This window comes from Buteo buteo, chromosome 11, assembly GCF_964188355.1.
Source record: "Buteo buteo chromosome 11, bButBut1.hap1.1, whole genome shotgun sequence".
NCBI lineage: Eukaryota > Metazoa > Chordata > Aves > Accipitriformes > Accipitridae > Buteo > Buteo buteo.
Window position 1 is genome coordinate 7,247,858 of NC_134181.1, and position 16,316 is coordinate 7,264,173.

The 16,316-nt window shown below is 35.1% G+C and overlaps 1 protein-coding gene across 9 annotated transcripts in view; it reads right to left on the reverse strand.

Moving 5' to 3' along the window:
- The window catches only part of WWOX (WW domain containing oxidoreductase), a 535,055-nt gene that overhangs the window by 492,273 nt on the left and 26,466 nt on the right, over positions 1-16,316 (reverse strand). For all 9 annotated transcript variants that reach the window (XM_075039972.1, XM_075039973.1, XM_075039975.1 and 6 more), the window contains exon 5: positions 12,815-12,921. In XM_075039972.1, coding sequence (XP_074896073.1) covers positions 12,815-12,921 — 107 coding nt within the window. The remainder of the gene's footprint in view (positions 1-12,814; positions 12,922-16,316) is intronic.

Genomic DNA, 16,316 nt, shown 5'->3' on the forward strand with positions numbered 1-16,316 from the left:
CACACTTATGAAGATACAAAAGTATTTGTTACATATTTTATGCTAATTTTTCCTTGATACGCTAGGATAGTTATTCAAGATTTATTTAGGTGGTTCAAGGCTTGTTTTGTAAAAACAAACTAACAAAAACTACCCCAAACATTCCTTTTGGTACATGAATTCGATACTTTTATTTGATAAGTGACGTTTATTGTTGAAGTTAATGCTGTATCTCAACGACCTCAAATGAAATATGGGAAAGAACAAGTTTAGCACACAATTGCTTTTTTTTATATAATGCATAATAAGGCTGTTTCTGCAGAATGATGCACTGAGTGTCTTTACTGGGACCAAATTAATAGCGGTTTAGTGCAAAAATCAGAACACTTAGATTGTGTTTTCAATGTAATTTTTCATTATGAGCATCCCCTCATCAATAGAGTACTATTAAAGGAGCAAGAGTTGCTGTTTGGAAAACACAAAGAAAGCGTTTACCTGTTCACTGTAGGAGTACCTTTGTATCTAATTCACTCTGGTTCAAAGTTCTCACATGGCAAGTCACAAGTAAAAACCAAAATAAATTTTTAACAGGACAAATTGCATTCAGAAGTAATGCATGCTTTCCCCTCTAGCACAATTGGGAAAGCACATATGTGAAGTGCTTCCTTCCAAGATATAAAACAGAAAGGAGCAAAATAAAGATTTTTAAATTACTTTGCTTCATAATGAAAGGGTAGTTATATCTTGTGTGTACTCCCTCAACACAGCTCTAATAAATCTCAGTAACACAGTTCCAGATAAGGAAAAAAACAAAAAACAACAACAAAAAAAGAACTAAGCACAGGAGAGTACAATCACCTTCCCATGCTTGACATTAAATAACAAGTTCTGGCAGATATTGGCAGATATCTCAACACTTGCAAATTAAGTGTGGACAAATGGCTGCAGACATATAGCTTAAGTTCTGCCCCTTAAAAACAATCTTCATGCCTACAGGTATTTAGGGTCTGATTCAAAACTCTTCAAGGCAACAGAAAATTAGTATTTTCAGTGGGCTTTGGAAACAGACCATTAATGTGTAAGATGAATATACGTTCTTTTGAATAGCAGCACATTGATATACCTTAGGTTTACAGCCTCTTACTAAATTAAGCATCATACATATTTTCAGCACAATGTTATCACATCTATCTACCCTAGTGCCTTAACAGAGTTAAATAAGCAGATAATAATTCATCTTTTTCATATTAAAATAAGAATGTCTGAGACACACCAAAGGTTTCAGTGATTGGTTTGTGAAATTACCTAAAGAACCATGACCACTTTGGACCCCACTTGGACCACTTTCTCCTTGGACACATGATAAACAATAGCTCTCATCACACATTTGAAAAATCTCCATTTTAGCAAGAATGTGGTGTAAATTCTCACAGCTAGCACTCAATATCACAAAGTAAGAAAAAAAGATAAAGTAACAGGCTATTAAAGAAAAGTCCAGGGGATCAAGCAAAGTCCAGTGCTCTTCTGTCCCCAACTCACTGCCTCCAAAGATAATTATCAGGATAAAAGAGAACTAAAGGATGAGGATAAATTCGAAAGGACAGTAAATTAAGCAAAAAATATGATGCTTTGGCTTCATAGTAATAAAAGATTTAGAAATATACTTGACAAGCAAACAAATCAGCAGTACCTTTTCAGCACTCTACTTAGCAAGTCTATTTTCTATACATTTTCTGTATTCCTGTTGAACTCCATCTATGCTTGTTTTATGTCATTTATGCTGCTCTGTAGTCATATAAGCCAGATAATTATCTTCAGTTTTATAAGCTATTGTGGATCATGAACCAAGTCAGTGCTTCTTTTGATGCCCTCACATTAGTCCCTTGTCACCATAAAAAACTGTAAGTGGTCCAGCAATGAGCATCTTTTTTTTTTTCTTTTTTTTTAAAGCATAACAATTATGTGGAGTCGTACTACACTGTGCTGGAGTTGCTATTTTCCTACTCCACTATATTCAGTGTTACAGTAGAACTGATACAGACATTAACGTTTTTGTGTTTATCAGCAAGTATCCTTTAAACATTATCACACTGTCACAGTGCTGCAGATACATGCAGTACAGTTTAAGAAGTAGGAAGAAAATAATGTCTCTGCGTTTTCTTCCCCATACTAAGCTCAACCAAGAAAATTTCCTCTACTTCCGAAGACTCATTTAACATATTGACAGACTGGTTACAAGCCTAAGAAAACAAATAAATCTTAAAGAACCAATTCTTCACATTGCAGACTGTGTGACCCACCAAACCAAACTCTTTGGGATCTGAAAATATTAATAACTCCAAAAGCATGAATGCTGAAACATCTCTTGGGTTTAGTTTTAATTTCTGAGCAATTTTTAAAGGCCCATTTCACAATCATAAGTGATACAGAAAACCAAGAAGAGAACACAACACATACTAGGTTAGCAACAAGTGTGCATTTCACTTAACAAATAAGACTACATTTTACTATGAAGCAGTTCCTTCAGAGTGTTGATAGACCTGCAACCACTCAATTATTGTCAGCTAACATACTGTTTACAACTCATACTAGCAGATACTCCATCCTGTTCACTTCAGATAATGAAATAAACTAATAAAGTTATTTTTTTACTGTGAAAAATCAATTACATGGAAATCTATGAGATGTTGAATGTAAGCATTAGGGTTTTTGTTTATTTTTTATAAAATTAAAGCAAAGAACCAATCTGGGGACAAAAATGACCCACCGGATTTCACCATGACTTTCATAAAAAATTATCACAGTACATATTAAATCATTAGCGAGACACAACGCTGCCTGTTAGTTTTAAAATGCAGAGAATGAAACTCATTGCAGAAGCAAAAGAGGACCAATAATATAATTACAACACAGTGCCTGTGCAGTCTGAGTTAATGCCGTTATTTGACATTGCAAGGCTATGCCTTCTCCCACGAGCCCCGCTGGAGACAAGGTTCACTCTAATTGGTTCCAAAGCACAACCTACCAACAACAGCCTTCCTCTGGCCCAGGAATGGTAATTTCCCCACGACTGTAAATAGTGTTTGCAAACAATACAAACACGGTAATAAGAGGCTAGGTGGGTAATTAATGTGGTTACAAAGCAGCTTATTTGCATTTTTATTTAAAACTGCCTTCTTTAAAAAGCAGCTCAGATTTCTTTTTGCAAAAGGAGCCTTGGTTAAGGAATAGAGCAGTAATTACTCTCTTTAGGGGTTCTTTTATACATCCTTTAGGGAATTAGAATGAAAAGATAAGCAGAATTATAAAGGGAATCATGTAAAATATGAAATGCACTATAAACACTTAGTACTGTATTTACCATAAGCTAAGCTTGTCTTCTTCATTAATGGAATATATTACAAGCTTATGTTACAATCAGATTAATTGTGAAGGTGGTTAAAAAAAAATTATATCCAGCCACTTTAATTCCCCATCTCCTCTCCTCTCGCAGAACTGACAACCAGAAATCCGGTGATAGCAGAACTCAGTTTATGTAAGAATGCATCTACCTGGACTGTAGTAAGTTTTCAATGTCAACAACACTAAATAGTTTTAGAAAATAGATTCTGAGAAAAAAAAGGTTCAGAAGATCAAACCCAAGTTACACCAGCACATGTAAAGTATCAGTGAAAACCAAACTTCTCTGCACCCTATAAGCTAAACTCAACATACAAAGGCTACTTTTTTCTAAAGATAGGCATCTACAGACAGGTTTTTAATATTATTGAGCAAACGGTATTTCCTACTGCCATTTAATTGAAGACTAAGCATGAAGTGCAGTTTTAAAGGGGTTATTCTGGGATTTGTTTCTGGTTGGGGGAGGGGTGTCTTAAAATTTTTTGTTAAAAAGCTCATACTACATTTAAGTAATATTATTACAAAGCTTTAGGCATGGTAGGGGTTTTTCTGACTCACATTTCCAGATTAAGAACAGCAGTGCTGTGCTAAAGAAACAAATCACTAAAAAGATCACCTCAACATTTCTATGTAAAAATTCTGCTGACTGAAGGAAAAAAATTAAGGAATGGTAAGATACTGTGACTTCTTTCAAAATTACATTTTAGATTTTTATATATACATATATATATGTGCAGCAGATGTTGGAAGGTGAACAGAATTATCAGAACAGAAGTAATTTAGTCAACTCAAAAGACAACTTTGTCTTTACTGGAGGAAATCATGGCAAATTCACTAACTATGTTAAAAACTTTGCAATCTCATAGCTAGAGAGCACTCTGTTGGTTTCTATCAGCTGTCTACAGCATTATGAATTCATACACTAGCACAAAATTCCAATCCAGCCTAGAAATCCAAAATTAACGACAGAACGTAGGGTAAACCATATGTTCCCAGACCATTTATTCACCACCTTATTCAAGCATATTTTTAGGAATAATGAATCTCTTGTACAAGGCACAAAACCAAAAGGAGATAAAGTGACCAAACCACTGCAAAAAATTCGTTTTTGATTGATCCCCCCCCCCAAAAAAAAAATTAAGAACACTCTGGTTCTATTCCTCCACAGTTAATAAACTCTGGCCATTCTGAAGGAAAGAACATCTTCAGACTAAATAATAGTTGCCATCGTGACAAAAAGTCTGTACTTGCCAGGTCAGCAGGGTCTTGTGGAATTCAAATCTGTGACAGTCTGTGCCCCTGCAGGACCTTTTTTTTTCTCCCCCCCCCAACAGTCCTCATGTGCTTCTTTCAGCAAGAAACCCTTTCTTTGGCATCTTGGCTTGTCCTAGGGATGGATGAAACAGGCAGTAACAACCGCAGAAGCTCTTCCATGATTTGATGTGGCTACAGTGAACTTCGTGATCAGAATAGCTTACAAACAGCAATGGACACTCTGCTCAAATGATATCGCAGCCTTTTCCCTAGTATTGTCATAAAAGCAATCTTCACTTACCATTCTTCTTAAGTACCATCATCTCTCCTAGCCATAAAGCTAATCTGTTGCACCATTCTCCTTCACCAGCAACCAATTTTTCATTATTAGTACAAATCTTTCTGCTTGCCTTATCTATGTTTGTAAAGAAGTGCCAATTTATTTCAGCATGCCTCATTATATGGGTTTTCCTCATATCCAGGAAAAAGAGGAAGGAAAACAAAGATTTCTGCCTTTTACAGAGGAGTTCCTTCATTCATGTTACCAGACCTTTTTCAATGTTATTTCCTACACATGTAAAAATTCCACGATGCTAAACCACTTCAAATTCCCTTCTACCTTACTAGACATTACTAAACTTTCTCCTGCATTTATTACCTATATTATCACCATTAAAAAGCATTCTCTAGTTAAAGACGTGCCAACAACATAACCCCAAAACTTAACAACAAAATAAAAACAACAACAGTACAAAATGTTTATGTCTATTTCCTTAATCCTCATTTATTAAATACACGAGTTCTGAGAACACTGGGTACTGATTTCTTTGCTTGCTACCACTACAACGGAAGTCAATGTGACTATGCAGGTTAGTGAGCATAAAGTATCACGAAAGGTAAATCTCTGCAGAGTCAAGAATTGAAAAGCCTTGCGCAGGGACCTATGCTATTTTTACCATGCATTTTTCCTGTAAATTGTCACATGCATACAAAGAATTAATATTAATGATCTTTGCTTTATGTAACCAAAATTCTGTCTTTCACTGAGTGCAGTATAGCAAAAAAAAAACCCAACCAAACCTGACTCAATATATCTGTAGTCCTTTTCAAGTAGATAAAAGCTAAAATATAGCCACATTTTTAAGAAGTATTTTCCTTTTTATCCACTTTCACATTTAGCATTCACTTTATTTTGAATCCCAGCTATGAACTGAACCAGAATAAAAATATTTTCTAGAGAACTGTATTGAGAAATAAAACGTATATCAAATTAATTAAACATTTTTCATTTATTGCTATTTATTGGAAATATAAGCCATATGAGGTCCTAAATGCTTGGAAAATGCCCACCAAATCCTTTAAAGCCTCCTGCACTCATTCACACTGTCTGGCTTTATATTTCATAAATGTAATTACTTTAATATCAATGTATTTATCTTGATAATAAAACTCTATCTTTAGTACAGTAACCATGCAGAGCTAACTACAGATGAAGATGTAGGCATGAAACAGTTCAGCTGTAGCCAGTACATCAACTCTCTAACTAAATGATATCAGTATTCAGAAGGATGCCCAACCCTGAAAGTTAGGGGCTTAACACATCTGCTGTATAATTCAGACTCTGTTTTACAGTGGTTTCATTACTAACCATAAAAACTGTAACAGTGGAACTGTATAAACAAACTGAACAGTGTTTTTACTGTAAAACATCAATGTAATATAAATATTTGCCTTTCCCTTTTCTCAGCATCTGTAATGAGAGCAAATTCATGCCATATGTTTACAGTGTACAAAAAAATAGATCTCAACAATTCATCCATGTAAATGTTGGTTAAACTGTTTAATGTTTTTAACTTTGGGGCAGGGTGGAGGAGGGGTTAAGCACAAATTTCCTTGCAAATCATTAAAAAGCCTCTTGGCTTTTGTCAGTGGCTACATTCACTGATTCACAACTGTTTTTAAAGATGAATCTGGCAGAAGAACTTGAAGATCACTGATTTCTCACTGATAACAAGATCAATAGCTCTGACAGGTTGAGACACATCCATGTGGACAGTTACCATCCCAATATACAAGCCTGCAAACTGGAAGAAACTGCTGCCTCAGAATGTATCAGAAGCCTTCAAAATACAAAAGCAACTGCTTTCCAACTTCTTATATTAACAGAGTGTATTAGCAGACTGTACTACATTTAGTTTTTCTTAATGCTGTGTATGCATGCTGCTACTGCTGAAAAACTACGTCTACCATTATTTAACAATTCACTGTCCATCTGTATTTGGAAAATAACTTTGCAGTGCACATCACTCTCTTAAGGTGTCTCAGCTGAGCAGATTACTCACAGGAATTTACTGAATTTTTTAACATTATGGCCAAAGTCTGGTCATACTCTTATACTGGTCTCAATCAGTTTTTACTAGCACCAGTACTGGCTTATACTACCAATTCTGCACTAGTAACATAAGGTGGAATTCCATTGCAATTACAGTTAATTAAAAGATTCGTTCACTTCAGAAAGATCGGGATCACACCCTTAAAAAGAAGAAAAAGCATTATACTCAGCAGTGGCAATAATGCTTTATTTTGAGTGTCTATGGCTGCAACTGAGACAAGCTGACAGAGAATTTTTTTTATTGCATTACCAGCTAGCTTAATACAAGATACTGCCTCTTCCTGCAAGGCCTCTTCCCCATAGCGAAGTTTGGATAACTCCTTTTATCTTGATTCTTCAGCATGGTCACTATTCAGAGCACTGGAAGATGAAATATGTCTATACCTTGCAGGCTTTTCTAACTGTATATTACACTTTGATGGCATGTAAGCCAATCATACATAGTTTTAGAATATCATGCTTTAAAACAATGCAATTCTTTATTATAAAATAACAACACAATATTGGAAATAATATTTTCACAGAAATGCATGTGCTTTACCAGCATGATATTCTGAAATACTTTCTATTTTTAAGAGATTGCTTTTTAACAGCTTTTATTTAGCACCACTTTGAAACTCTTTAATTCTGTACTAACAGACTGTGGCTTCATTCAGTACTTACTACATCTCCAAAGCCATCTTTTACACATTCTTCAGTTTTCTCCATAAATGAAAATCTGCCACTAATCATGATGAGTTGTCCTCCCTGAATTATTCACGTAAGTTAATTCCAAGAACAATTTATTGTGCTGGTTCTAATGTAGTCTTACATAGTCTTGGTATGTAATTCCTGTATTAATAATCTGACCGATTTACAGAAAAAGCTCACAAAATTGACATCCAAGAGATAGAAAAGGAAATTTTATCTTCTGTATCAAGATTAGCATCCATTAGTATCAAGAAACTAAGACAGAAGAATATTTTACAGAGCTGTGCTGTATTCCACACACATACACAAAAAGTCATGAACCAAGGACACCAGTGGAGACAAAACACTACGTGGGAAATCAGTCCCCCTCCCTTGAGAAGGAAACACACATAGTCGACGCATGAAAACTGTTGCCCATGTTCTGTGTAAACGTGCTCAGTTTGCTTCTCATCTCTCTGCACTTTACAAGATTACAGTTGGAATACAAAGACTCACTTATCAGGTTTTAATTTCATTCAGTTACTTAACCAGCAAGAGTATAAATCACTCCTTAGGTGGAGAATACATTGGGGGAAAGGAATACAGCAAGGAGTCATGTTTATTTTCTTCATTTTCTTCATAGCCATCCTCTCTTCTCTTGTCACATCTCTACCTTGTAAGTTTCTACATATAAAGCAAACCCAAATTTTCTTTTTACAGTTTAATCTAATCTTTGATGTAGCTGTAGGCTTAACACTGAGGAATAATTACAAAAGAAACATTATACTTTTTATGAAATATTAAACTTACGATTTATCTTTTAATATTTACTTCAAAGACTATTTGACAGGAATAAATGAGAGCTTCTTGGCAAGAAAAGCTGTGATTTATGAAATATTTTATTCATTCATATTCTTAAGTATTTTCTTGAGAATACCGCTAACATCTGGAGCTATGCAGCCTTATCCAAACATTCTGCTCATACTCAATTAGAAAATTATATCAATAATAATGTAAAATAAATTACCTAGCTTCTCTTCCTGGAGCATAGATTTCAGTGTTCGTCAGAGCAACTATGTGTACAAACAGCACTGTAGTGTTTTTCATTAAGCCTTAAAGTCAATTAAGCTACGAATTGGAACAATCATTCCTCCTTTGCAAAGTATTGATATTTTTTCTTGGCTGCTTTCAGGCCTTTTCACTACTCAAGGAGAGATTTATGTTTGACAATTTCTTTCTGATTAAAATGAATCATAACTCTAGAATTCTAATTTCCTCTTTTCCAAGCAAGAAATTATCAAACAGTTTTAAATTGATATTGAATGTCATTGTGCATGAACAACATTCTTTTTCGAGATATCAAATGTGAAGCTATGCTGATCTCTCTTTTTATCTGCTTCTTTTGCATACTTTCTCTTCCTTTCTATGTATGTATATAAAGCATTAGATTGTATGAATATAATCAACTATACCTCTATAAAAATTGTATTTGACAGACTAGCTAGACCAGTCACATTAAAACTTGTCACAATGCTTTCCATAAGGCAATTACCCCCTATTTGCAATATTAGCAAAAATCTGCTGTAGTTTAGAAAGAAAATAACTGGAATAATGCAGGTTGCAAACAAATGTCAGTTTTCTAAAGTAATTAGCAAGTTTGCACAGGTAATCACTACTCAAATGGCTCAAACTCTCTATAAAACAGCTCTTCAGACATAAATTGTTAAAAACAAATTTTCTAGATTTGTCTCCAACAGCCAATTAAGATCAGTTTGAATTTGTTTAAATGCAATGACAGCTAATCTGAAAATTCTTTTCTCCCATTATTCTTCCTGTTTTCTCCAAATCTTAACAATTGGATTTTCCCAAGCCATTAGCTGTCCCATTTTCTCTTTATAAACTTGATTTTCAGCTTTCACTAAAAGTAGATTGAAACTGGGATTTTGCCTTGGAATTTATTTAGAAGTACAACAGGCCCAAAGAAGAGCTGCCTTTGTGCAGACACTCAGTTTATGACATTCCAGAAAAGGATATCACAAACAGACTCCCTAAGGGAACATGCTGGATGGTTTTCCTAAAAACTGTTACATATGCTGTACTTTATTTTCAAATGCTGCTGTAGGTTTAATTTTGGGATTTTTTGTTTTGTTGTGGTTTGGTGGTGGTTGGGTTTGGGGTTGTTTGTTAAGAATTACATTTTTTTCCAAATATTTTTCAGGCTTTAGTTAATACAGAGCATCAATTAGATAACTGTATCAAAACTTGAAATAACAACAGTTGTTTCCTTATGAATTTTTAATTATTTTGTCCTCTTGCAAAATAAGCAGAACTCTCTTTTTCATCAGACAACAAAAAGAATGAACATGGAAATAATCTTTGTCTGACATTTAAACCTTGAGTACTAAAGCATACTGTCCCACAGAAAAGCCAGCATAGGATACACTTTGCTTTTGGCAATATACATATTATAGAAATACCAATTTTATTACCAACATGGTACACTTATGACATGTAAACACACTAGAATCCAATATGGCAAAGACTTTTTTCATTATGAAAGCATAGTTCATGCAAATTAAAAGAAAATGGGGTTTGGACATTCAGTTGAAGAGTAGGAACATATTTACCAAATTTCCACCCCTCAAAATATCGGAGGAAGACAGTATTTATAGTGCAGCTCAGAGACTTAACCTCAAAAATTTACAAGAAAACATAAAACAAGTAGGTAGCACTGTTGTTGCCAAAAATACTACCTGAGTAACATGAACATGAGGCTTTGTAAGGCTGCACCCTAAACAGCTGTATTTTTTTTTTTAAATTGGTTCCAAATCGAAAAGTAAACCAATTTCTTTTCAATAATTTTGCTTTCCCTAGGAACAAGGGAGACAAAATACTGTGGATGCTTTGAAGTTCTTTATAACAGGATAGTTGCAGCTACATATTGAGAATTCATCTGAACCATATGCAGAGGTTGCTTGACACTTTTCTTAAACTCTTTCATTTTAGGAAAGAATTTTCAATTAACAACTTCCTGCTCTGTACCTACACCTATAAGCTAAAAATTAATATTTTACATCAATATTTTAATATTAGTATCTATCATTCAAATTAATCTTTGTCTCTTTGTTTTCAGTAACTGACTTTGGAGCAGGTTTTTGTGTTTGTTTTCCTCGAGATTGCTTACAATTTGATGTAAATTTTAAGCATCTTGTAATTCATCAACTAATTCTCTCCTGGTTACACACTCCAAGTAATTAAAGTTCAGTAATAACTTATTCTTTCTGCTCCAGCACCTGCATTTCATTTGTTTATTTTCCCAGAGTCATAAATCTGAGGGACTGTCAAAGTGCCATAATATTAGTGCAATAATCAAAGTTAATTAGTCCCTCTCAATAAACAACAACAAAGCCATTACAAAGATGCATTGAAGGTTTTCCAGCTACCCAGTTTACAGATGAGATTCTTTTCTGAACAATTAGAAATTGAAAACTGTTAGTAAATAAATGTAGTGTTTCTGAAGTAATTTGACCTTCAGCGATCTTCATTCAATTAACAATTCATTAACTTTTGGTGAGATAATATAGGTATTAAGACAAGTACTCCTGAACTCCCATTGCCTTCAACGTGCTCAGAGATAGGCTTAGATTAAGGGGGCAATGGGATATTTTTAAAATAAGTTACTCAGTACTGCCTTATTTTAGTTACATAAAAAACATAGGTATAGCCATATTTAGTGGGACTGGGACTACTAAATTCAAAAGATAGAACATCACCAAATCCAATTCTATTGAAAGAGAACGGAAAGATGAACTTTAAGTAACACACGCTATGCTTGCCCCTGTTGGAATTCTCTTGGAATTCCATGCTGTTGAAATAAAAACAAAAAAGGAACTTTAAAGTGAAGTATTGAAGGGGAAAGGAAGATATTTTTCCCTCTCAATCTTTTATTGCAAATCATTAATTTCATATGGGCAAGAGAAAAAGGCCTAAATCCAAAGACTGTTTCTGGAAGAAAGTCATGGTTACAAAAATTAGCAATATTACAAGCATCACTTATTTGGAAATACTTACTTGTAAATAAGCACTGTTTGTTTTGCACTAATAAATATTATAATTATCTGTAGACTACTTATGTGTAAATATTAATACTACTGAGTGCTCTCCCATATCATCCGGGAGCAGTTGAAATATTTTCAGAGCTTGGGAAATAAAGCTAAAACACTCATCGCTAATTTTAGCAGGAAAGAAATAAAATTCCAAGAATCTGATCCTGCGGTTTATTATTCAAGTAAAGTGTATAGGACTGTGTCAACAGATTATCTCCTGGAAGTCAGCAGTCATAGCAAGCTCAGACAAAAGTAGCCTGCAATCCTTACTAGCAAGTAAATGATTGTGGGAGGAATAAATTAAGAATACTGAATAAATTTTAATAAGGGCCTTAGAAGATCCAAAAAAAGCAAAAAAAAAAAAAAGGAAATGGGGGGAAGTTAGGCGTCAAAGAGAAACAAGGGAATAGACAGTACTGAAGAGCTTGTATTTGCATGACAAAATGGAAGAAAAATGAAAGAAAGAGGGAAGAAACAGGAAGGAAAAAAAAAAACCAAAACATTGAGACAGACCACCTGGCAGCAGTGCTGTTGGGCCTGACAGACTATGAAAGAAGAGGAGGGAAACATTTTTTGTTTTGAAAAGTGTAAAAATGATACTCTGAAATCTCTCATAGTATAAAAACTATGGGTAAAATAGTGGCTGTCTCTAATATCCAAGTGTGTACATTCTCCTTCAGTTAGTTACAAACTTTGGTTCTGGAAATGTCCTGTCCTATGAACTATGAAACATGCCTCAGTGGTTCTTTCAAACATTTTCACCCTTACAAAGCATCTGTGTGTAACATGGATAACAGCATGTCAAGCCTTGCAGTCCAATACGATCATATGAAATGAAAAATCTCTATCACTCATATGCCAGTGACTGAACAGGATATTACAAAATAAGACAAATGCCTTCTTCCTTAGATTCTTGCATGGCAATGTAATATCTATTTAACTGCTTATACTGCACAAAAGACTGCACGTCTTGAAAAACATAGCTTAGTGTTGGACACTATATACATTCACTTACCCATTCCACAAGAATGCGTTGTACAGCGTCATTGCCTCTTGACGTATTTCTGCAGGCCAGGATAACATATGCCCCATGTAGTGCAAGAGACTTTGCAGTTTCAAAACCTATGATAAAACATTTTCCTAGTCAGAAATAGATCTCAGTAACAAAAGAGAGCTATAAAAGTACCTGAAAAGGTGAGTCACGCACTTAAGTACACTAACACTACCTGCAGTCTGACTACCTGTTTGATAGTCACCAGGACCCAGCTTTTAAGAGCACATATGAAAAAAGGTAGACACCTCAATTTGAGCAGGTCTTTGGGACAATAATTTTATCAGTTTTGTGCCAAACAGACTTGCGATCTTCAAAAAGCTGACACAATTTCTCTGCCTCAATGTCTTCAGGTGTTAAAAAAGCAGGATAATACTTACTCCTTGTTTGACTGTGAAGAATGAGCCATACAGTGAGACTGCAGAACTATTATGCCCGGCGACATCACACTAAAAGCGACAGAGTATTCTAAAACAGAGCTCTTGGCTCTTTAGATGCACAATTAGCCCTTGGTTCAGCAATCTGAGGACCACCTGTGGCAGGGGAATCATCCAACGGGATGTGTGAGGGAATAAGAATAAAAACCACAGAGACAACTACTCCTTTTTCCAATCCAAACACCACCCCATCTGTAGAACACTGCTGCACAATATCAGGGATCAGAGAACTATCCAAGTGTAAAACCATTCCCAGGAGGGGACTGTCAAGCTCATTCTTAGAAAACAAGATTCTGTCGAAGGAGATCTGTAATCTATATGTGTGGGGTTTTTATCCACGCACTTTAAAATCTTTGCTAAAGTTTTCCTTAAGTCATCTGTGCAAAGTCAACTCACTTTTTGTCCCATCATTAACTGATATATGGAGAACAATTTTTCACAATTGTTCTCATTATGAATAATCAATCAAATACCATGCAGCTTCAATATATTGGTTATAGTATCACAGGGCTAAAAGGGTCACTGGATGTACCAGATGATACAGAGAAAAAATAATCCATGAAAAATTCCCTCTTTTGCATTACTCACTGATATGACTTAATCTGCAAGCACATTCTTTCTAAATCTGAAACAAGTGGACAGACAGTTCACGCTTTGCTGCAGTTGAAGTGCAGCATGAATCTATATCCCAGGGTTTTTTTCTTTCATGCATAGAACAAAGTTTCACAGTGAATTTCTAAATGACTGTACACAACCTTTTTTGCAATACTGTTAATCATTTCTTCCGCATTCTGAATTTGGGCACTTCACTTCTCCTTTCTAAAAGGAGACTTCAGAATTCAGATTAATTCCAGCTTGTTAATTTAGGACTGTACTGCAATTTAATAAGATCAGTCCAAATTATGAAACTGTCCACCAAGAGCTGCAATTCTTTCCACCTTGACATCATCTGCAAGCTTTGGAAGTGTACTCTGTTTCACTGTTCAATCCATTAATGAAAAGCTGCATAGAAGTTGGTCCAAGATAAACTTCAATTAATTGGAAAAAATCTGTGAGAATTTATACCAGGAGTTGATGAGTTCTTAGGAGTGCAGAATGCCCATGAAGTGCAGAGAACTGAGCCAGAAACTGCGTTGCTATCAGGGTGAGCTACTACTTATTTGTGATGTATTCAATACTATCACTGGGTGCCTATCGCCATGGAGAACTGTGACAACGACAGTAACTTCCACCTACCTGAAAAAGGCATAATGTAGCTTAATGAGTTCCAATTAGACAAGCTTAAACTAGAAAATGAAGAATCAAACTGAAATGCCCAGCAATTTGAGTACGTGAAGAAGTCAAAGAGAAGAGGTATTTGTTTTAGCTTTATGATATTTAAAGCACGTTCACGTTTTCCTTTTTAAAACTGTTTACCAAAAAGCCTATTAAGATGGGCTGTCTCACTTCCAAAACACCCTGGAGCAACAAAATCCAGTTACAGCACAAGACATAACTTACATTATAGAAACAACAGACACAAAGACGAATTTATAACATTTTCTGCAATTACATACTTAAGGTATTTAAGCCCAAGCAGTTTTCTTGTATCTCTTTTAAAGCCATTCATTGTACCAAGCAACTTTAATTACCTGGGTAATTCATTGCATGCACATGAATTCAGCTACAGCATATGCAAAGATTTCCCCTGTTCCTAATTCCACTTCAAGTGTATTTAACTAGAATTTGTCATGTAACTAATGTAAGACATGTTGTACCAGAGTACTATTAGCTAGCTGTATGCTTCTTGTTTTGCAGCAAACACACACTTATTTCGACCAGCTTACCATATTATTAAAAACTAGTTGGAATGCCTGGGAATACAGTTTTTCTACTGTTATACAAAGATCTAGAGCTGATGGCCAGTTTAATTAGCTAAGCCTGATGACGTTTTGCTAACTCTACCCCATGTCACACTGTGCAAAACAATAAATTCCATGCCATTCTCTGTTGTGGTTAATAACTTGATTCTCATTATAAATTAAACTGAGAAAGATTAAAATTTAACCATGTGAGTTACATGCCACAAATTTTTATACCACCTTGATTTTTCTGTGCAAACTTGGAGATCAGTGTTAAACAATCCTCTTCAGGACATACTCACTCTTTTCTGGGCTACCAAAGGATGATTCTTCACCCTTAGGCAATCAAGTTCTGGATCTTTCCATGAAATTATGTGCTTAAAAGAACTCTTTTCAGAGGATTTTTAAGCAGCAGTCCATCCTTCCATTCAAAATACTGCCCAAGGTCAAGTGCTGATGTGTCTCCCCCTCAGATGTATTTTAAACTAACTCATTCATGAACACTTTTGCACCGTATTTAGGACAGCTAGATTTAGGCAAAAGGAGAAAAACATATCCAGGTACCCCAAATCACACAGAAGTTCCAATTCAACTACTGAATTACTGGCTGTAGGTAGGGATTGTATATAACTATTACTACTTGACCTTCCTATCACTTTACGTGGAGCATAATTCATAATTCATAAGGCATCTTTTCTTGAAATATATCAAGAAGAGATAACACAATGTCTTCTTCAGAGAGCACACTGGGGTTTAAGTATGATCTACCTACCAACTTCCACTCTCAAGAATGCAGTATTTTTATATATGTCCTTAAAATAAAGCTTCGTAGACCTGAAAATCCTCATTAAGCAGTACAATTAAGTACCTTTACAGTTTAAGAAACAACGATGCAGGAGCTTAGAAGAATGCAACTTCTAACTGAAACACCTGAAGGAGGAGTTTGGAAGCACCTCAGTATTCAAGTCCTTTTACTGCATTAGCTCTTTGTTTCTTCTGCAAAATGCTCCTTTCCTCCCTCAGTGTCGCATAGCTTAAACAGATTGGGAAAAGCTTCTAGCAGGGTAGAAAACTTTTTTTAACAGATTCACTGTATTAACTTGTTTGCCAACAACATTTGTTCTTCAGCAAAATGTAGCCATGTTTTCAATATACACTAAATTTTAAAACCTCAGCCTAACACAGGGA